At 41.3% G+C, this 22,714-nt stretch overlaps 1 protein-coding gene across 6 annotated transcripts; it reads right to left on the reverse strand.

Annotated features, from left to right (window-relative positions):
• Positions 1-730: 730 nt before the first annotated feature.
• On the reverse strand, positions 731-12,203 carry LOC146559385 (von Willebrand factor A domain-containing protein 5A-like). Of its 6 annotated transcripts, none has more exons than XM_085245309.1 (22): positions 11,936-12,203; positions 11,302-11,349; positions 10,974-11,176; positions 10,662-10,884; positions 9,310-9,476; positions 9,112-9,226; positions 8,807-8,982; positions 8,626-8,714; positions 7,817-7,961; positions 7,357-7,436; positions 7,167-7,281; positions 6,896-7,054; positions 6,693-6,796; positions 6,346-6,554; positions 6,172-6,225; positions 4,689-4,724; positions 4,387-4,443; positions 3,987-4,028; positions 3,713-3,772; positions 1,450-1,613; positions 1,156-1,279; positions 731-1,043 (listed from the first exon to the last, which is right to left on the reverse strand). In XM_085245309.1, exons 2-22 carry the CDS (start codon positions 11,339-11,341, stop codon positions 964-966), a joined length of 2,442 nt encoding a protein of 813 aa, XP_085101435.1. In that variant the 5' UTR covers positions 11,342-11,349; positions 11,936-12,203; the 3' UTR covers positions 731-963. The 6 variants fall into 6 exon arrangements, with proteins under 6 accessions (XP_085101435.1, XP_085101433.1, XP_085101436.1 ...); XM_085245307.1 differs by having other exon boundaries at positions 4,387-4,446; XM_085245310.1 differs by having other exon boundaries at positions 3,713-3,769; positions 11,936-12,202.
• Positions 12,204-22,714: the final 10,511 nt, after the last annotated feature.

Genomic DNA, 22,714 nt, shown 5'->3' on the forward strand with positions numbered 1-22,714 from the left:
AGACTATATGCCCAGACCCAGTTGGTAATATTGTGCATTTTGAGACTGTTCCTGAGCTTCTCTCTCCTCCTGTTCCTGCTCCCAGGGCTGCTCGGGCCCAGCGTTCCCCTCCACCCGTTTCAGTTCCTCGGGTGGGAGGGGCTGGTGTTCAGCTGAGCCGAGCATCCCTGTACACCAGACCGTTACAGCAGTTTGCTGGTTTGATTTGTCTTGATGGCTCACACCTGTTGCATAGTGAGTTTCAGTTTCTACCTTCTGGGCAAAGGTTCCTGGTTTCAAAATGTAAAACATGGAGGTTTGAAAATAGCTTTGTTGTAGCCGCCATTACTCAGATGAACAAGTTATAGTTTGTTTGTGGTTGTATTAAGAGTATGTGATGGATGGCTCATGACTGCAGAACAAATCTAGCTATGCATTCCCTCTGCTGGCCTTGATTTCACTCGCTGTGAGACATGGCTGATGATGAGGTCTCATTTGTTAGTGGAAATTATGTCCAGCTGTTTACTTACATGACATGAATTAAAAAGTGAAAGATATGCATTGGAATAAGGAAGAATTTTGCTTCACTATGACTTTGAATTTAAGCTGCATATTTTCCTCAACCATGATTAAAAAATGTGTTGAAAGACAGAACTGGCCAGGTGTGTTGGTCTTTTTAAATATTTTAAAATTTAATTATTTATTTTTTTCATGGTGACTCATTAGAAGGAATGATGGGTCCAAACTCATGTGTGTTGTTATTTGTTTAATATTTGATGCTTTCAAGCAAACAGCAACATTAAAGTTAGAATAGAAAAGCAATAATCTCTGGTACTCTTACAAAGCTGACTTTGGACACATGCAGCATAAAATAAGGCACATTAGATAATAAAGTTGGACGATGCAAAGATTAATGTGGATGAAGTATGAAGTAAATCTGCTTCTGTGTATGAATCATAAAGAAGTTGTTAGTTTATAAAAAACTCAGAGGCCAAGGGTAGTTTTTTGCACACTGCAGCCCAACAATTTATTTCCGGCTTCCACACACTCTGTCACAGACGGTGCTGGAAAAAAAAGGAACACACAAAACAAAATAACCAGTTAGCATTAATCTTAACGACTGTAGCAACTCAGTATAGCCATCACAAACTGAATGCTTATTTTTGTGTTTACTACCTTTTTGCGCACTGAGCCATGACACAGCCTTTGCAGCCAGAAGCTCCCACTCATCCTTTGCATCCATCTTGAAACCATGAAGCCAGATCAGAGCCAGAATGGTGGCCCACACTTCACTGCTGGCCTAGCGTATAGAATCAGAAGTCATGTAGTTAAATATTAAATTAAGTGAGGCAGCATGCAGATGTTCGTTAACATGAGTGTGTAATTTTGAAAATTCAATTTTGAAATCATTTTAATGAATACGTTACAAACACCCACTATTACTGTGTTATTATTTATTTAATAGCCCACCTTTTCAGGCTTTGACTTTTCCACCTCCTCGTTGGTCTTTCCCAGTGCAGCAGCCAGAGCTGGATCAAGCAGCCAGCAGCCAGACGCCTTCTGGAGGGAGACTAACTGTAGCAAAGGGTCTCTGGGTGGCTTCTTAGCAGGTGGAAATTCTTCATCCGGCAGTGCTAAAGGGGAAATTTAAATACAAGTACATTCATAAAGTTTTTTATGCTGATCACTCTCCTTCTATTTAGTTAATAAAATCATCTTAATTGGGGGGAATTAACAGAGCAATATTTTAGAAAAAGAGTTTAGTTAATTAAGAAAATAGTTCCATTGATTCGGTTAGCATCCACATGTTGCAATCTTTTTTTCCTCACATACAAGGTGTTGAATAATCGAGCTCCACCTTATATTAAAGACTTTATAGTATCGTATCAGCCGCTCTCTGACTGAGCTGTTCTTGTGTTTAACTCCTGTGGAACCAGCTCCCAGTTTGGATTTGGGTGACAGACACCCTCTGTACTTTTAAGACTATGTTAAAAACTAGGGGTGGGTTTTTATAATCGATTTATCGATTAAAATTGATTCTGGCTTGGATAACGTGAAATCGATTCATTAAAATCCTGAATCGATTTTTTAATATAAATTTATTTTGCCCGAAATGCCAGAATCTCTGGTGAAACCTCAAAATTTCAACAACCACCAAACAGCTAAGACAGTAAATGAGAGCAGGAACACGGATTCTGCACAAAGACGTAAACACACAGCGTGGACCCGCGGATCAGAATCAGTGAGATGTCGCCTTTCTCACCTGACGGCACGGACACGGTCGGGGCTGAAAGCCGACAGCTCGCTGATTCTGATGTTTCGGCGGGTCCGCGCTTTGTGTTTACGCCCTTTTTGTGCTGATTCTAAAGCTGTTAGTTTTATCTCTCTCCAAACAATATTGACCGAACCAGCAGCAAAAGAAGATCCAAACTAAGCTTCACAAAAACATCGTCATGAATTTCCTCTGACTTTTGCTGTTTTGCTTCCACCACACTTCATGCACAGCTCTCTCTCTCTCTCTCTCTCTCTTCAAGAACTGTTTCCCGTCTAAAAATCTGTTTTCTGCATCATTCGCTTGCTTGTTACGCACAAGTCTACTGTTGTTTACAGCGCACTGGGTCGCTGGTTTTTTTTCCTTTTACATACTTCCGAAGAGAAAACCTAATTTCTGCCGTTCAATACTGAACAAATTTAAACTTTCTAAAATTGTGCAAAATGCAAAACGCTTAGCCGTGTCTCTAATAAAACTGCTGTAACGTCAGAGGTAACGTTTATATGTTGATTAATGGTTTTCTTTTGTTTTTGATGTACTGCAGAATATGTTCATAAAATCCCAGGCCAGGAAAATCACCATCATGTTTTTCTGTGTTTTATGTTCAGCTACTTTGACACAAAGGCATCTGCTGTGACGCTCACACCTTTGATAAAGTCTTGCGTGTGTCAGCTTCCTTTTTATAGATACAAAAATATGTAAATCTACTGATCTGAATTATAATATTTCTGACTGTCAAAATTTCCCAGATTCAAATCGAATTGAATTGAATCGAATCAAATTGTGGATCGTATCGATTCGGGACCTTGTGAATCGGAATTGAATCGATTCTAGAAATCAGTGACGATACCCAGCCCTATTATTCTTGATAAAGCATATAGATAGGGCTGGATCAGGTGACCCTAATTCCTTCCTTATTTATGCTGCATTATGCCTAGACTGCCGGGAGATTCCCATGGTGCATTGAGTAATTCTTCTTCAGTCACCTTCTTCACTCCCTATGTGTTTATACACCTCTCTGCATTATTCTTCCTCTCTGGCTCTCTTCCACAGTGTGTCTTTGTCCTGTCTTCCTACCCTCATCCCAACCTGTCACAGCCAGGAGGGAGTTTTTCCTTCCCACAGTCACCAAAGCGCTTGCTCATAGGGGGTCATATGATTGTTGGATTTCTCTCTTTTTTGTATTACTGTATACAAAAGGTATTTTATAAATTTCACCAGGTTCTGTACTAGGACCAATACTTCTTATGTTACACCTGTTTAGGCAGTATTATTAGAAAACACTGAACTCTTTTGCATTGCTTTGCAGATGACTCTCAGCCCATGAAACCAGATGATACAAAACGAATTAAAACGAATTAAACTACAGGAATGTCTTAAAGATATTAAGGTCTAGATGACTTTTGATGTCCAACTAAAGATAAACGTGTCTATCTAAAACAAAGAAGTCAAAACAGATACCTCCGTAATAGCACTCGTCTTCGAATTCTGGAAGGTTTACATAATCCACATCAGAATCTGCTTTTTCAAAGGAAATTCAACACTGAGCACACACACTTGAAGTTGTAATCAAAATTAATACATTTTTACCCTCATTGCACACTGAATGTAGTAGCATGTTCAACACTTAACAAAATGTAAACCTCTGTATTTTAAAATTTTGAAAGTTAAAATTAATAGTAGAAAAATCAAAATTATACTTATCCATTTAAAGCAAAGAAGTCAAAACAAATACCTTCAGAGTCATCCATTGCACAGTAGTGCTCGACACCTCCTTCTTCAAAGGAAATGCAACACTGAGCACACACACTTGAAGTTGTAATCAAAATTAAAACATTTACCTTCATTGCAGACTAAATGCAGTAGCATGCTTAACATTTAATTAAAACTAAATGTAAATGCTTCTTTATTAAAATTTTGAAAGTTAAAATTAATAGTAGAAAAATCGAAATTACACTTGGAAAAGAATCAGTACATATTCAAGTGTGTCCATTTAAAGCAAAGAAGTCACACAAAAAAATACACAAACTAATTAAACTACAGGAATGACTTAAAGATATTAAGGTCTAGATGACTTTTGATGTCCAACTAAAGATAAACGTGTCTATCTAAAGCAAAGAAGTCAAAACAGATACCTCTGTAACAGGACGTGTCTTCGAATTCTAGAGGGTTTCCATAATACTCCTCACAATCTGCTTTTTCAAAGGAAATTCAACACTGAGCACACACACTTGAAGTTGTAATCAAAATCAATACATTTTTCCCCTCATTGCACACTGAATGTAGTAGCATGCTCAACACTTAACAAAATGTAAACCTCTGTATTTTAAAATTTTGAAAGTTAAAATTAATAGTAGAAAAATCAAAATTACACTTGGAAAAGAATCAGTACATATTCAAGTGTGTCCATTTAAAGCAAAGAAGTCAAAACAAATACCTTCAGAGTCATCCATTGCACAATAGTAATCGAGATCTGCTTTTTCAAAGGAAATGCAACAGTGAGCACACACACTTATAATTCTACTCCCAATGAAAACACAAGTAAACATTTTTCTTTCATTGCATGCAAAATTTAGTAAACGCTTAACTGATGTGGGATCTCATTTTACTTGTCTGACGAGAATTTGTCAGCATGAGCAAATCATCTGACGTTATATAACTCAGACTAACTCGGTGTGTGTCAGCAATCCCAAAACTAACTACCAGAAAACAAAAACCCACCCCAGACTGAAGAAGTCACTTGGATGAGTGATCAAACATTACTCCCACTGAAAACGCTTCATCCAGTGAACTTTACCGTATTTTCCGCAATCTAACGCGCACTTAAAATCTTTTAATTTCTCTCAAAAATCGGCAGTGTGCCTTATGTATGAATTCTGGTTGTGCTTACCGACCTTGAACTGATTGTACACGGCTCAAAAATCAGTCAAAAATGTCTTCGTGCGACATTGGTAACCTACAAAGCCGCACTGCTTGATGGATTGTCGGAGTATTACGGCTGCCTACTCAGGAGCCTCGCGGAGTAATCTGGGTCCAAAACTCTGTCCGCTTCAGGTCCCAAAGTCAAACGAAGATTGCAGCATCACTGAGAGCTAAAAACTGCCTGAACGCTTTCATTCTTAATAAAATGATCAGCGTTGCTGCTTTTCCAGGTGTAACAATTAAGTTTAACACCCAGGCATCCATGAAAACAGAATTCATGAAATTTCTGAAAAAATTAAAACGTACAGCTTTGCTATCAGTTCCAACATAAATGAAGACAGAAAACTAAACAGCAATAACTTTTGTACGGTTACTGAAGTTGGGCTAGCTGGTAGATAATGATGTGCTAAGTGATTGCTAGCGACACAGCTATGTTAGCATAACATAAACACAGTGAAGCTGGAGGATGAACACTAACTTTTGTCTACTTGATAAAAGTTAAAGTGAGGGTTAGGGACAAATGCAGTCAAATGACAGGACGCTGAAAACGGACCAAACTTCAGTGCTTAATGCATCTTATAATCCAGTTCGCCTAATGGTCTGAAAAATACGTTACTTTCAAGCTCCCAGGCCTCTGGAAGAGGATGTGAGCTTGAAGGACAGACTCTCCGCAGGGGCAATAGGTGAATTCTTTATATATTTTGTGTGTCAGCGTGTGCGTGCGCACTTTTACTTTTAAAAGGGAGTTTTTCCTCCCAGTCACCAAAGCGCTTGCTCATAGGGGTCGTATGATTGTCGAAGTTCTCTCATTTTGTTTGTATTATTGTATACAAAAGGTATTTAAAAAAGTGCATTGAAGTGGTTTGAGTCATATGTATTTAATAGTCTCCAATTTGTTCTTATAACTAATTATTCTTTTTCACACACACACAAACACACACCTGTGTTTGTAGAAGTACTCACACTGTGTTTGCAAAGGTAACAAACCTTGTACTCACCAAGTGAAGATCTTAGACAGCAAGGGGTAGCAGCAAATCCCATTAGACCAGCCACTAATAAGATAAGATAAGATAAGATAAGATAAGATAAGATAAGATAAGATAAGATAAGATAAGATAAGAATGCCCCAAGAACAATATGAAGTAGATAGGATTGCTAATTATTCTTGTTACTTGGAATATCTCGGTGCAGAAGAGGTCCTTGAATCTCCTTGTTGTTGTCTTTATTGACAGCAATGAAAGCAGTGAAAGAACTGCTCACTCCTGATTGGACACTCAGCTGCACCACCTTCTTCTTTACTTCTTCTTTTTCCTCATTGTTTTCTGCTTCCATCTCTAGCAAGCAAATAAGAGTCCGAGCAGCTAACCTGTGGACTATTAAGCTACAGACAAGAGAAAATATTGGTATGGTGACATGGTCACAATGACCAATATTTTTTAGATCATACAGACATAAAAAGTAAGCTTTTGTAAAGTAAATACAGTATATAATTGTACCAGTGGATTAACAGCTCATTTACCCAGTGTCCTCTGCAGGTCTGAGACTGAAGTGCAGCTGGTTCTCAGAGGGATGACCTGCCAGGCTGTACTTCACCGTCACACAGCCCTCTGCTGCCTCTGAGCTCTGACACAGAATTACAGTGTCAAACCAATTTCATTTTATTTCAAAACATGACAAGCATAAACACAGAGATTGTTCACTGTGAGAAGATGCTGTTCCTACCTGTCCAGTAAGCTGTGCATAAATCAGTGACCTTTTACCCTGGAAAATGGTTGTGATTGGTGGAGAGAGGACGGTGACAGTTGATCCCTTTGGTAAATCCCATGTAACAGAAACATCTTCCACAGCTGGCTGCAGAGCAAATCGCAGCGACTGCATCACCTGATGAGTATAAAAACCAAAATCATATCTTCCATCCAAACTAAAAACAAATAAAACAAACTAAAAACACATTTTTTTTTTTTACTGTAATTGTTATGAGTCATTGTCTTACTTTTGGTTGCATCCTGTCAGTCCCTGTGATGAACTGAGCGTGACCTCCTCCTTCCTTGGCCATCCCATTGATGAGAGCAGAGCTGGCCCCTTCCCCAATCCCAAAAGAGAAACACCTGCAATACAACATCTGTTTTTAAAACACACAGGTTTGGTACACAGCACATGTCATCATCTTTTTCTTGTTTTACCTGTGGGAGCCTGAATTCTTCTTCACCAGATCGATCACTTCTTTGGTGTTCCCCACCTCTCCATCAGTAAAGACAAACAGCTGGAGAGGAGAGTTTACACACAGTTTTTCATCTACACGGCCTGAAACACAACTCTCTGATATGTAATCAAGTATGCGGTCAGTAAACTGTTTTAACCAGTAAAAAAAAGAAAAGAAGAAGCTTTAAGCAAGAGTGAGAGGAACAGTAGGAACCACTCAACAGATCAACTCATGTATAATTAGCAGATTATATGAGATATGTTACGACTGATACAGGGCTTGGTTCATGGTCAACTTACCGTACATGTTGGAGTAATGAATGAGAAAAAAGGAAGGACAAAAGGATGACATCAAGGTGTGTGTGTGTGTGTGTGTGTGTGTGTGTGTGTGTGTGTGTGTGTGTGTGTGTGTGTGTGTGTGTGTGTGTGTGTGTGTGTTACCTGTCTAGGCTGAGTGGGAATGCAGGGCTGGCTGTAAATATGTTTGAGGGGCTCCAGGATTTCTGTTCCTCCAAGATCAGCCTTCATCTGCTCAACTTTCTTCAGAGCCTCCTCCATGGTCTTCTCACCATACTCTACACTCTTACTGCCATGACAAACACACAAGTGAGATCAAACATAACCTGGAGTTTTGCAGAATCATCCAAAGGCAACATGTTGACTAACAGCAGGGAAGATATCTTATCACACATTTTGTCATGGTCCCCATGTCTGCCCGGCCGGCTCCACAAGGCCACATGTGTTTTTGTTTACATTCTCCTCTCTCCTTCCCGTCAGGGAGGAGCTCACTGCAGGCTCCCGCCCTTGGCACACAAACCTGCTTCTCGTCAGGCTCTAATTATGGGTTGGACTCTTAAGGCCAGGACGCAGACAGCCTTATCGCTGGATGATTGTGCTAGACAAGTCAGTGAACCTCAGCCTTGTATCTTTAAGCTCTGTGAACTTGCTGTGATCTCTGCGTAACCTCACTCTCTCCTGTGCACAGTTTCCCCGGACCTGTGACCAACCCGTTGTTTGAACCTTTGTAAAGAAGAGGAGCTAGCGTGTATGTGATTCCCTTCCCGGACTTCCCTTTTGGACCCAGGACCCCCACTATCACCTCACTGTATATATCTGCACCTGGTGACTTAAATAAACGTTGTTTCCACTGAACTCTGCTCTGCGCCTGAGTCCTACTACAACGCATGACACATTTACAGTAAAAAGTGACAGAAAAGTGATATCACTGAGATCATATGAATACAACTGACGGGAAGATGTGTTCATAACTGGACCCAAAACTGTAAATGTTGAAATAGCAGCCCATTGGTAAGCTCTTCAACAGGAGCAGCAGAGTGTCCTTCAGGGAAGAGAGAAAAGATGGTGAGGCCACTGTGTGAGAGGAACAATTTAAGGAAATATTTTGTAACACTAACACCACATCATAAATACCTTGGCACTGCTGATCCGAGTTTCCTGCTGCTCAGTGTTATTTGTAGCACAGTCCATACTTCCAGATCGATCCACTAAGAACACAAACTCTCCACATGAAGCCTTTGAAGACATCACAGACTGGGGGAACTCAGGGTACAGACTCACCATCACCACTGGATCACCCATCAGAGAGCCTGAAACACATGAAAAGGACAGAAAAATGTCAAGTTTACATTTCATAATAGCTCCAACACAATTAACTTTTAGGTTGAAGAAGAACAATTTTTATTTGCAAACTAATGACTTCTCTCATTTGCTCTCACCCGGCTCAGCAGAGGCCTGTCCTGCCTCCACCACAGCAGTGGGCTGGTGGGCGTCTTTGTAATAAATCAGCAGTTCAACATCTCTGTCAAACTTGTGTCCTGCAGCCAGCTTGACCTGCACACCACAAACACATTCATATTTATTCATCAGTAACAAGTAACAACCACACACAGCAGACACATCAGCACTCTACCTACCGTGGCCTGGGTTTGATCAGTGTTGAGGTACTGCAGAGGGTCCAGGGAGCAGTTGGACTCTACTTTAGAGACTGGACGAGGAGAGGACACTCGGGCAGAAAAAGACAGACTGTAGGGCACCAGAGAGGCTGGAACAGAAGTCACCTGGACACCTGCACCTTCACTACCTGCACACAGCATCAGGTAAAATATGCTGTAATTAATGAGGTATAATACAATCAAATAATTTAGGCTGTAAAGACTCTCTGGTTCACATGGTAGTACAGATAAAATGAGGAAAGCATTTTGCTCAGGAAAAACAAAACTACTTTACAGCTGTTTTAATTCAAAACAATGAAAAAGTGACAGAAAAGGAATAACTTGACTTTTATGACCTACGGATGGAATAATGAACCATATCGGTAACAAAACACAAACATCATTTTTTGCCTATTCCTTCTTCAGAAAAAACAAAAAATCTGTTAGGGTGATATAAAATTTCATGTCAGCGAGAATTAAATAGTGTTAAGTATATAAACCTGTTTACTATCTAACTTTTGGAAAAAATAAGGGAAACTCCATATAAACACACTCAGTTAAAACCATTTACTGATATAAAATCATGACGAGAGGGAGAGTCTGTGTTTGCACACTGCATCAACCTACTTCCAAAAAAAATTATAATCTGACAAATGCAGTCCTGTCAAAACTAAACACACCAGTTCCAACAAGGTTTTATGAGGTGTTTGTGCTGATTGGTTTGGTTTTCTCTGACTGTGATGGTCAATCAGTCAAATATCTCCAGTTTTGGGTTTGTTTGTCATCTTTCAAGAAGTCTTGTGATTGGTTCAGGTGCAACTTTGAAAACATGCTGCCAATGTCTTTTTGAGAAAAGAAGTTTTCTCCTGCAACCCCTAAAAAATAAGCCACACTTGTTCAGTCTTATTCTAATACCTCGAAATCTAACATTTGATATGCTACCTGAGGCCTGTAGAATCTGAGATACAGCTTTTGGGCTTTTTGTAATTTCTCTGAGGATGCACTAAAGCTTTTCACTGGACTGGAACATTTCTTTTTCACAGCTTTTTATATTTGGTAATCACAATGTGATGAGAAGTGAATCCTTTTTCTTGCAGAAAATCAAGTTGAAACTTGACCTAATTATCTTCCAGATTTTTCGCACTGTATGTGTTTTCCTGTATGTGGCAACAGTTTCATATCTGGTTCTGTGTTCACACCTTACAGTGACTGGCAAAGTTGGAAGATGGTTTTTTTGTGTGTTCTGTCAGTGGTGTGAAGGTTGGAAGGTGGTTCAAGACTTTGACTGATATAGTTTAAGCATTTCTGGTCCAAGTATTCTGAAGTTGTCCTACCCTGAGGTTGGTATCGAGGGTTGAGCACACCAGGCAGACAGAACCTCAGACTATCATCAGCCTGCACAGCCAGCTCAGTGACGTACTCCAACCTGATGGAGGCGCTCTCTCCTGGAGGCAGGCTGCCCACACGCAGAGAGAATATATCTGGACTCTGATCACTCTCCTCCAATAGGAAGGCCTGCTGACCGGAGCTCAGAGCATCATCATACTCCTCACGAGCCTGAAGCACAGGTGACACATGTCAGTGACATTCACTGCGTTTATTTTGAAGCTCACTTATAATCAGGTTATATTTACTGTCCAGCTCACCTTCTGTTTCTCCTTCACCTCAGCTACAATCTGCGTCTGTCCAATCTGAGCGCTGAAATGACAGACAGCAGCATCTCCAGGCAGAGGGAAGACAAAAACAGCCTCTAATGGTTTGTCCTCCTTGTTCTCGTAGTTCAGAGTGGAGACCACTGTAGCCACATGGTCCCTCACCTCCAGCTCCACCTCAATGCTCTTCAGAGGAACTGATAGAAAAATAATATTAAAATAAATACAAACCATACATCAGGGTATTATTATGTGCCATTACAACAACAACAACAAAATCTACATTTGAAGTTGTTTTAATTAACTTCTTTTCCATCAGTACCTGGTTCCTTCTGAAGAGTTAGCAGACCACAGCAATCCATTATCTTACCTGTAAAACAAGAACACTTAATACTGAAACTTTTACACTTTACAAATACGGAACATTCAAAACATATAGCCGCAGTCTGAGATAACGGGTATGTCGACCGTGGGAATAAACGTTCTCCGTTAACTACTTTCTTTTTTAGGCTCTGTGCCTAAAATAAACCTTCATCAAATAAAGGAATCACTGTAAACATGGCGCTTCTGGTCGATTTTTAACCGAAACTCGTAACACAAATTGCTCCTGACCGATTTATGTTTTGAGTACAAGTTGCTTTGGTGATGTAAGCAGCTAAAAGGAGAGTCACTGTCGGGAACAGCTCGCTGACACATTAATCAGAGTTTTTTTGTAGAGGCCTCGGGTTTTGTTGCAGTCTTGTTTATTATTATAACCAGCCAAGCGTCCCTCTGACCGTGACTTTCACTTTCACATTAAACATGCCGTCTGTTGTATAATCCTGTGGACTTTCTCCACTGCATGACTGTAGACACACATAAACCGTGCATGATTCTGTGTGACAGCACCCACATGACAGCGATAAGCTTTCAGGTTTTCCTGTCAGTCCAGCTGCTGTAATAACGGACAGACTTACCTCAAAGAATGTACTGATGTTTCCGGTACAGTTTTACTGCAGCCCCCTCCTCTAAATACGTGAAGAATGGTGTTAAAACACGTAATGTTTTCGCTAACAACACTGACCTAACTGAAACAAGACTGCTACCGGGTATGCTCGATTTTCTTGTACGAGAGCACCCAGTGGCGTAGTGATGTGTCGGTCGCGAACGAAACGGCTATAAGAGCCGATTCTTTGAAGTGAACGACGCGAGCCGGGTCCTTATTGGGAGTCCTGTTTTTTTTCTTCCTTCTCTCACCCTCTCTATGGCACTTATTTCCACTTCCCTCCGCATGCGACCCTTGTGCTTTGCGCTGGGAAGAGGGGGGAGGGGCGGCAATCCGGTTGTTCAGTGATGATGTGACGAATCCTACTTCCGGGTCTAAAGTAGTCTGCGTTTAATATGGCTTTTGTGTTGTTAACACGTTTAATGTTATGTATTTTCTTCTATTTGATCTCAAAAAGCTCCTAAAACAGTCAGTGATCACTGTTGACCTCCCTCGGCTTTTATTACTGTAAATGCCGGCAAAGCCACTTTACTTTGCACTTTTATTTTGAAGAGTACCTTAGCACTTCCTCTTTTATTGTGTCAGACTTCCTGTTCTGTTCTCGGTGAGGCGACGCAAACATGTTGCTTCAGAGTGAGTAAAAGCGTTTGTTTTTGAGGGTACTCATGCAAAACTATGTGTTTTATTTATCTGTCACATGCTATAACTTTGAAAGTTTACTCAATGTGGTTGAATTCATTTTTATTGTGTATGCATGTCATTTGTTTGTGGTGTGGAAAGACTGGCTAAGAGATGTGCATGGAGGAGGTTGGCTAGCTGATTCAGCATGATTAGCACCCTTGGAAGCAGAAAGAGGTTGGTTAATGATTGCAAATGATTGTTTATGTATTTAAGAGACAGAATGGTTGTTGTTAATTCATTTTATTAAATGCTGTAACATAAGTAGTTTAAAAACTATTGATTTATGTCAATGTCACTATTTGAGTTAATCAAAATAATTTTCTATGGTAAAATGTGAACATTTCTGCACTTTTTACGTAAATGTTTAATGGTATTTGTTTGTGCATCTTTATAGTTTTCACGGTGCCATATTGTCGGTGATTTAAAGAGGAGAGAATAAAGTTGCATCAGTCGAAGCTCTCTGCGTCACGAGTGGTAATTCCAAGTGGGCAGCTACAGTGAAAACTCTTTGACTGCAAGAGACCTGCCATCCCTGCAGAGATCCTGACACCATTTCATCAGAGATCCAGCTACCAACCTGTTACCAGCCAGCTGATTCCACTCGCAAGGTTAGAAAGAACAGCATACTAAAGCTCAAGACTCCAGATACTAAAAGAGACATTGACTACCAAGAAGAAACATGGGACTGCTTACACACATGCACAAGCTTAACGCATAACTAGAAAGTCTTTATATAATGTTACGAGGCCAAATTAATTCATGGACTGCCAACACATAATATTCCTGAATCTGGTTAATGTTTCTTGGTGAGCGAAATGTGTTTTTTGTGGAATAATAATTCACAGGATGTCTGTTTATGAAAAGGTTTAAAAGGTGAAGCTCATTAGCTAATTTATGAACATTTGTTGTTGCTGTCTTACGCTAAACATACCTTTGAATGTCCATAATCAGTAAATGTTTGACACAGCGTTACTCTGTGGTAAAGATTAACTACAGCTTTAAAGTATAGTCAGGCAGTAAGGCAATCAAAGCTACAATCAACTTAAGGCAGCTACGGAAACAAAATGTCACTACCAGAAGAGCAAACAGACAACCCCACAAGGACACCATGCGAATCCAGCTCATCAGAAGAAGAAACAGGCAACCCTACAAACGCACCATGCAAATCTAGCTCACGTGAGAGAAAATTAACAGAGAAAGGCCTAGAGATCCAAAAGCATGATATCAGAAAGCGTGAAAAATCATTCAACAAGACTTATAACTCTTGGAAGCTCGTAGCAAGGGAAACTAGAACAAAACTAAAATCCCTCTGCTCAGCAGAAGACCTCAATAAACTGCAGCAAAATATTGAAGCAAAGCACGACGCTGTAAGTTCACAGTATGAACCTATCCTGCGTAACAGTAACACCACACCTGACATTGTCAACAAAATGGACGCCTGTGTTACACTAACAAAGGAGGTATGTAACCTCATAAGTGACCGTCTAAAGACTGTTCATGAGGAATATAATAACCATCTTGAGAAAGAAAGAGTAAGAGAAGTGTTAAGCAAGAACGAATATAGGTCTGTTTTTGGCGACAGCATAACGGAAACTGCAAGCTCTATAGAGTTGTCAGAGCAATTGAGCCGTCACTCTGGCTCATCCTGTACCCGCAACAGTAGAGTAGATGCAGAAGCAGAACTTGCTGCCAAGCTGGAGCAATCAAAGGCTATGGAAGAAATTCAAGCACAGCAAGCACATCTTCACAAGTTAGAAAGTGAATGGAAACTCAAAGAGGCAAAAATGTTGTCAGAAATTAAACTAAAAGAGGTGGAAATGCAACAACAGTTGGAACAAGAAAGAGCAAAACTACAGCAGTTACAAGCAGACAAAGAAGTTGCTATAGCAATAGCTCGCGTGAAAGCGTACAACAGCCTTGAAGGGTTTGAGAACCACAATGGGGAAATTGATAGTAAAATTAGCTCTGCTTGCTACAGAAGGCAAATTGAACCTCAGCTGAATCCAAATGCCGCATCATTCCAACCCCACAAAGCAATTCCAGAAATGACAATGACCCAGGAGTCTGTCAGCTTAGCACAAGCAATCGCTAGCTCATTAAGTATGAATCGCTTGCCAGTCCCTGAGCCTGCCACATTCAGTGGGCACCCTTTGCAGTTTACCGATTGGAAAATGTCATTCATTAATCTGATTGACCGAAAACCCCTTCCAGCAAGCGAGAAGATGTTTTATCTGAAAAATTATCTCGCAGGAGAAGCACGCAAAGCGGTAGGTTTCTTTTACCAAGATTCAGAAAATGCATACAAGGGAGCATGGAAAGTCTTAGAGGACAGATATGGGAACCCATTCATTATACAGAAAGCATTTCGTGATAAACTCACGAGATGGCCAAAAATCAGCGCAAATGACCCACTAGCACTATGAGAGTTTGGCGATTTCCTCAAAGGATGCTCTGAAGCAATCCCACATGTCAAAGGACTAGCTATCCTAAACGATTGTGAAGAAAATCACAAATTGCTCAAAAAACTGCCAGAATGGATCGTGCGCAAGTGGAGTCGAATTGTTGTAGATGAACTTGACGAATCTGGCACCTATCCAAATCTTGCATGCTTCACAGACTTCCTGAGTAGAGAAGCACGGATAGCTTGCAAACCGATAGCTTCTCCACTGTTTATGAATTTCAGACCTGTAGATGATCGAATCCCAAAGAGAGCCAAAGTCTTCAACACAAACAGGCAACCAAAGAGTTCCGCTCAAGAGAAACAAGACACAAACATTAGTAAACCAAAATCACCTTGTTCTGTTTGTAAAAGTGAAACTCATGGAATCTCAAAGTGTCTCATCTTCGCAGCTAAGAGTGTTGAAGATAAAAAGGCATTCATCCATGAAAACCAGCTCTGCTTTGGATGTTTAAGAAAAGGTCATATCACCAAAGATTGCAAAAGGCGACACACGTGCAACATTTGTGAACGTCGTCATCCAACCTGCCTGCACGAAAACAGGAAGCAAAGCCCTGCAGAAGCAGTAACAAATAGTTCCGCTCCCACAGAAGAACCTGCAAGCCAGGAAACACACAAGGTCATGTCTCATACATCAACACAACGCATTTCGGCTACCTCAAGTATTGTCCCAGTCTTTGTGTCTTCTGTACAAGAGCCACACAGAGAAATACTCACCTATGCATTGTTAGACACACAAAGTGACTCAACATTTGTCTTGGACGACATACTTGATAAGCTGAATGTGGATGTCCAACCAGTAAAACTGAAACTCAGTACAATGACGGCTATTGACACAGTCATCTCGAGTAAGAGTGTTCATAGTTTACAAGTTAGAGGACTCCACTCTGAGAGTTGTATCCAACTACAACAGGCTTATAGCCGCGACTTTATCCCAGTTGATAAGTCGTACATCCCAACGAAGGAAACAGCATTACTGTGGCCTCATCTCAGAAGCTTGGCAAATAAGTTGCCGCCTCTCCAAGATTGTGATGTAGGGCTCCTGATTGGATATGACTGTCCATCTGCGCTGGCTCCTCTTGAAGTCATCATAGGTGACAAGCATGAACCCTTCGCACAAAGGTCAGAACTAGGATGGAGTATAATTGGCTCATCAAATCCCCACCTAGACAGACAAGGAAACCAGAGCTTTGTGCATCGGCTCACAGTAAAAGAGTTGCCTGTTCCATCAGCGACAGATGTTCTAAAAGCCCTGGAATCAGATTTTGCTGAGAGAACCTATGAGAACAAATATGTGTCCCAAGAAGATGTCCATTTCATACAGTTCCTCAGTAATCACATCACACAAAGGGAAGACGGACATTACGAAATGCCTCTCCCTTTCAAAGGGAACAGCCCACCCAACCTGCCAAACAACAAGAGGTTAGCCACAGTACGTCTACAGTGTCTCAAGAAAAAACTAAAGGCCAACAAACAATACTACAATCAGTACCGAACATTCATGGAAGAAACCATCAACAGGGGTGATGCAGAGCCTGCTCCTATAGCATCTCAGGGGCAGACCGAGTGGTACCTGCCACATCATGGAATCTATCACCCCAGGAAGCCGGACAAACTAAGAGTTGTTTTTGATTGTTTGGCCAAATCCCATGGTGTCTCTCTAAATGATACCCTATTAACTGGACCTGATCTCATCAACCCTCTGGTTGGAGTGCTTTGCAGATTTCGGAAAGAAGCCGTGGCCGTAATCTGCGACATTGAAAGAATGTTCTATCAATTCGTTGTCACCCCTGAATCCAGAAACTATCTGAAATTCCTCTGGTGGAAAGAAGGTGATTTGGAGAAAGAACCTCAGGAGTACAGAATGGCAGTTCATCTGTTTGGAGCTGCATCATCTCCAGGATGCGCCAATTTCGGTTTAAAGCATCTTGCACGACAACATCAAACCGACTATCCTCTAGCATCAGCCTTTGTGGAGAAAAACTTCTACGTTGATGATGGATTAGCCAGCGTTTCATCAGTTGAGGAAGCCAAAGAACTGATCATTCAGTCACAAGAGTTGTGCAGAAAAGGAGGCCTGCGCCTTCACAAATTCAACTCAAATGAAGAAGCTGCTCTCTCCAACTTAGACCCTTCTGAAAGAGCAGCAACCATTGAACCTCATGGGTTTGACCCATCCCCTTCAGAACGTGCTCTTGGCATTCAGTGGTCGATAAAGGAAGACACCTTCAGCTTCAACACCAGCCTGAAAGATCAGTCTTCAACCCGCCGTGGTTGTTTGTCTGTCATTGCCTCACTCTACGATCCACTTGGATTTATCGCTCCATTCAGCCTAAGTGGAAAACATATCCTACAAGAGCTTTGTCACAGAGGCATTGGATGGGACGACCCACTCCCAGAAGATGTGAAGCCACGGTGGGAGAAATGGATAAATGGTCTTTTCAAGTTGAATGAGATCTCAATTCCAAGATGTTACCACCCACACGACTTCCAAAATATTGTCAGAGTAGAGCTACACCATTTTTCGGACGCCAGCTGCGTAGGATATGGTGCATGTTCTTACCTGAGATATAAAAATGACAAGGATGAGGTTCACTGCAGCCTTGTGATGGGAAAAGCAAGGGTGGCACCCTCAAAGGTCACAAGAATCCCGAGGCTTGAACTCGCAGCGGCGGTGGTTTCTGCAAAAGTAAACCACCGCTGAGCTTAAAGGCTGAGCTTGACATGAAAATTGATGATGAATTCTTCTGGACCGATTCCCAAGTGGTCCTTGGTTACATCAACAATGACGCTCGCAGGTTCCACATATTTGTTGCAAACCGTGTTCAACTCATTAGAGACAACAGCAATCCCAATCAATGGTATTATGTGGACACCTCAGAAAACCCAGCAGATCATGCATCCAGAGGGCTTCATGTTTCAGACATCCACTCTACAAACTGGCTGCAAGGACCAAAGTTTCCCTGGGAACGTGAGTTACGTCTAACACCCAGCACTCCAGCTGAGTTACTTGTTGGTGATCCCGAAGTCAAGACAATTCAGGTGCTCGCAACTGACGTCAGTACCTTCAATGATATTCTCGATCGCCTGAATCAGTTTTCATCTTGGACAAAACTCATAAAGGTGGTTGCAAGAATCAAAAGACTGAGGTCTCAACAAAGGCATACTGAACATGCAACGATCGAGGAGCGTGAGAAGGCTGCTGAAGCAGTGATAAAGATCTTACAGCAGCACGCCTTCCCTCATGAAATAAAAACGCTTCAAGCCAAAAGGGACCTTCTAAACTCAAGCTCTCTCTTCAGTCTTGACCCCATCTGGTCTGATGGACTCTTGCGTGTTGGTGGGAGATTAAAGTGGTCGTCTCTTTGCCACAAAGTGAAGCACCCACTCATCTTACCAAGCAACAGTCATATAACCAAGCTCATTGTGTCCCACTACCATGCTAAGACATGCCATCAAGGTCGAAGCCAGACACAAATGGAGCTTAGAGCAAATGGATTCTGGGTCATTGGTGGGAGCAAGCTGGTGGCCAAAATGATACACACCTGTGTGCTTTGCAGGAAACTTCGACGACCTACAGAGAGCCAACGAATGGCTGAACTCCCTAAAGAACGTCTTGAAGCCTCAGCACCCTTCACATTTAGCGGCATGGACTGCTTTGGCCCGTTCATTGTGAAGACAGCACGCAAAGAGCACAAAAGATATGGTCTGATTTTCACGTGTCTGTATTCAAGAGCTGTCCATATTGAGATGCTTGAAGATTTGTCAACAGACTCTTTCATCAATGCATTGAGATGCTTCATCAGCCTTAGAGGAGCTGTCCAACAATTACAACCAAGCCTTGCGACCAAGGTTCCAACTTTGTTGGTGCTAGGAACGAATTCAAGGAAGCACTTAAGCAATGCGACGCCAAGCAATTGGAGACCTTCTTATCTGAAAAACAGTGCGAATTTGTCTTCAACGCCCCTTCTGCCAGCCATGCAGGAGGTGTCTGGGAAAGGCAAATAAGAACGGTTAGGAATGTGTTGAATGCTACCTTCGCACAGTGCCCAGGTTGGCTTGATGATGCCTCCCTCAGAACGCTGCTATATGAAGCCATGGCTATTGTCAACAGTCGCCCATTATCAGTTGATGGAATCAATGATCCTCATGCACTGGAACCTTTAACGCCGAATCATCTCATCATGATGAAAACAAAGGTTGCTCTTCCACCCCCGGAGTGTTCGTGAAGGAAGATGTGTATGCTACAAAAAGATGGAGAAGAGTCCAATATCTTATTGAACAGTTCTGGGGCCGCTGGAAAAGAGAGTATCTGCTCAACATATCAACAAGGCAAAAATGGCACTTACCTCGGCGTAACCTCAAGGTCAATGATATCGTTGTTATCAAGGACGACAACCTCCCACGAAACCATTGGCAGCTAGGTCGAGTTGTGGAGACCTTTCAAGACCATGATGGCTTGAGTCAAAGTACGAGTTGGGGAGAGAAAGCCTCAAAGAAAGCAAGATGCCCCTTCTAAACCTTCAGTAATTGAGAGACCAATCCAAAAACTAGTACTACTCCTTGAGAATTAAATAAAACAAAATATGTTAAGGCAATACTAGTTGTGTTTATACACTACCTTAATCCATTAAGTATACTTACCTGTATAACTCTGATAGTTCAATTCAGTCATTTATTAGTATAAGAAATCCTGTACAATTCACTTGCTTTGTGAATTTGTTCGTTCATTGTATCAGGATTTGGTGGGAGTGTAAATGCCGGCAAAGCCACTTTACTTTGCACTTTTATTTTGAAGAGTACCTTAGCACTTCCTCTTTTATTGTGTCAGACTTCCTGTTCTGTTCTCGGTGAGGCAACGCAAACATGTTGCTTCAGAGTGAGTAAAAGCGTTTGTTTTTGAGGGTACTCATGCAAAACTATGTGTTTTATTTATCTGTCACATGCTATAACTTTGAAAGTTTACTCAATGTGGTTGAATTCGTTTTTATTGTGTATGCATGTCATTTGTTTGTGGTGTGGAAAGACTGGCTAAGAGATGTGCATGGAGGAGGTTGGCTAGCTGATTCAGCATGATTAGCACCCTTGGAAGCAGAAAGAGGTTGGTTAATGATTGCAAATGATTGTTTATGTATTTAAGAGACAGAATGGTTGTTGTTAATTCATTTTATTAAATGCTGTAACATAAGTAGTTTAAAAACTATTGATTTATGTCAATGTCACTATTTGAGTTAATCAAAATAATTTTCTATGGTAAAATGTGAACATTTCTGCACTTTTTACGTAAATGTTTAATGGTATTTGTTTGTGCATCTTTATAGTTTTCACGGTGCCATATTGTCGGTGGTTTAAAGAGGAGAGAATAAAGTTGCATCAGTCGAAGCTCTCTGCGTCACGAGTGGTAATTCCAAGTGGGCAGCTACAATTACCACTAATCATTTATTTAAGCTCAGTTTTTAAAACCTTAGGATGTAACTACAGCCCAGCCCATGCAGCAGTATATGAATGACGAACCTCGTATTGTGGATGGATTATCTCAGTTGTTCTCCTGGCTGAAGTTTGGTCCTTTTACAGCATCCTGCCATGCAATTACATTTTTTCCTGACCACCGAGAACACTCACGGTAACTTTTATCGAGTGGGAAAAAAGTTAGCTTGTTTATATTATGCTAACATAGCTGTGTCGCTAGCGGTCACGTAGCACATCATTATATACCAGCTAGCCCAACTTCAGTAACCCTACAAACGTCACTGCTGTTTAGTTTTCTGTCTTCATTTATGCTGGAAGTGATAACAGAGCTGTACGTTTTAATTTGTTTCCAAAACCCCGCAGTCAGGACATGCTATATTGTATTTAGATAGAAGCTAGCGAGCTAACTCCCTGCTAACTTCTAACTCCGTTAAATGTCATAAATTCCGTTTTCATGGATGCCTGGATGTTAAACTCAATTGTTACACCTGGTAGAGCAGAACGCTGATCATTTTATTAAAGATGAAAGACTTTAGACAGTTTTTCAACTCTCAGTAATGCCATAGTGATCGTTTGATATATCAAATCAAATCAAATCAAATCAAATCACTTTTATTGCAGCGGAGTTTAGACCCAGACACGGCTAGTGACGTCAGACTGAACAACCGGATAGCACAGGAGAGAATATTGTCGTGTCCAAATTCATGGGCTGCATCCTCCTGAGGACGCATTTGTAGACCGATTACGTCACAGCGACGCACCGAAGGCTGTCCAAATTCGTAGACTCCTCCGAATGCAGCCTACAAATGCCTCCTCCTTTTCCCCGAATTTGAAGGATGGGTCAGGTGTGTCCTTCATGGCCTACCATATCCCAGAATTCATAGCGCGGCCCAGCCAAACTCCAGTTTCCAACAATGGCGGCCGCTACTAAGTTTTAAAATTACTCATACTAATCTTTCTGGGTCACAAAATAAACTTTTAACATATTTTCAGGCGAGAAAGTAGCTGTGTAAACATCAAATATCTGCTCGGTTTATCAAGATATCGCATATTTGCAAAAGTGCTTCGACGTTTTCGGAGACGTCTGCTACCCACCAGCTCGATAGCTAGCCGGGAGCTCGAGTGTTACTGATGCGGCCGAGAACGGCACAACTCCCGGCACATCATTTTCAGATCACCGCAGACTTTCGCTGCTCGGGTTAAACGTAATATATAAGTCACTTAGACAACCTAAAAATGTTATTGTTGGGCTTTTTTCAGTGTTTTGTTTGTTCGTGAGTAAATCGGTTTGGCTGAGATTAAAGTTATTAGATTAGATTAGATAAAATAAAACTTTATCAATCCCCCGGGTGTGTTCCTCCTTGGTTTTTACACAGCTGACTAAACATCAAACAGGAAACTGATTAAACAGAAGTATGAGACAGTCGAGAATTTACGCCAGTGTCGTTATATTTTAGATAGCAAGGAGCAGACGGCTGAGTTTATTAAACTTCACAGAGACAGCGGTGACGCTAATCAGAAGGCTAGACCGTCCAATTCCACTGCCGTTTACTTCGGGCCTACCCGACCTTCTGAGGACCCGGCCCACGTAGACCGCGAAGGCCGGGTCCTCAGGAGGATGCAGCCCATGAATTTGGACACGACCTATGTCTGTGAAGGTTCTTAGTCATCCAGGTCATTGTAGTCAAAGGAGCTTGCAAAGAAAAGTGTCTGTACTCCTTTAAGTTGCTTGAAGACGTTTCACCTCTCATCCGAGAAGCTTCTTCAGTTCTAAGGTCAAATGGCGGAGAGTCCCAGATTTAAACCCAGTGGGAGTGTCCCTCTTTGGGGGGATACAGTGGGAGTGTCCCTCTTTGAACCTTTGTAAAGGTGTTCATACACTCCTGTTTCACACATCCTGTCTACAGAAAGAGGGTGGCATGGAAATCAAATAGGGTGGCAAAATCAAAGCCATTTCTTCTATGCTGGTGTTACTGTGGGATCCCAGAGTGGGAATGGCCACATTAATATTATTCTGTGTAAAACACGTGTTATGGGACATGTTTCATTAATATATGTATTTATTTTCAGTTTCTTTAAAAGAATAGAAATCCATAGTCATTTTATGTTGGAAAGCAGTGGGGGCAGAACGTTGGTGGTTCA

Source organism: Mchenga conophoros, linkage group LG14 (assembly GCF_057382185.1).
Source record: "Mchenga conophoros isolate Kocher_MC1m ecotype Shallow Benthic linkage group LG14, M_conophoros_male_GT1.1, whole genome shotgun sequence".
Lineage (NCBI taxonomy): Eukaryota > Metazoa > Chordata > Actinopteri > Cichliformes > Cichlidae > Mchenga > Mchenga conophoros.

What these genes read in the sequence shown, in the direction of transcription:
- LOC146559385 (XM_085245307.1), bottom strand. Translation starts at nt 11,341, where the DNA reads ATGGATTGCTGTGGTCTGCTAACTCTTCAGAAGGAACCAG. An exon ending in ACAGGCCTCTGCTGAGCCGG is followed by an intron (nt 8,983 to 9,111) that starts GTGAGAGCAAAT and finishes CATGTGTTTCAG; the next exon opens with GCTCTCTGATGGGTGATCCA. An exon ending in ATGCACAGCTTACTGGACAG is followed by an intron (nt 6,797 to 6,895) that starts GTAGGAACAGCA and finishes ATTCTGTGTCAG; the next exon opens with AGCTCAGAGGCAGCAGAGGG.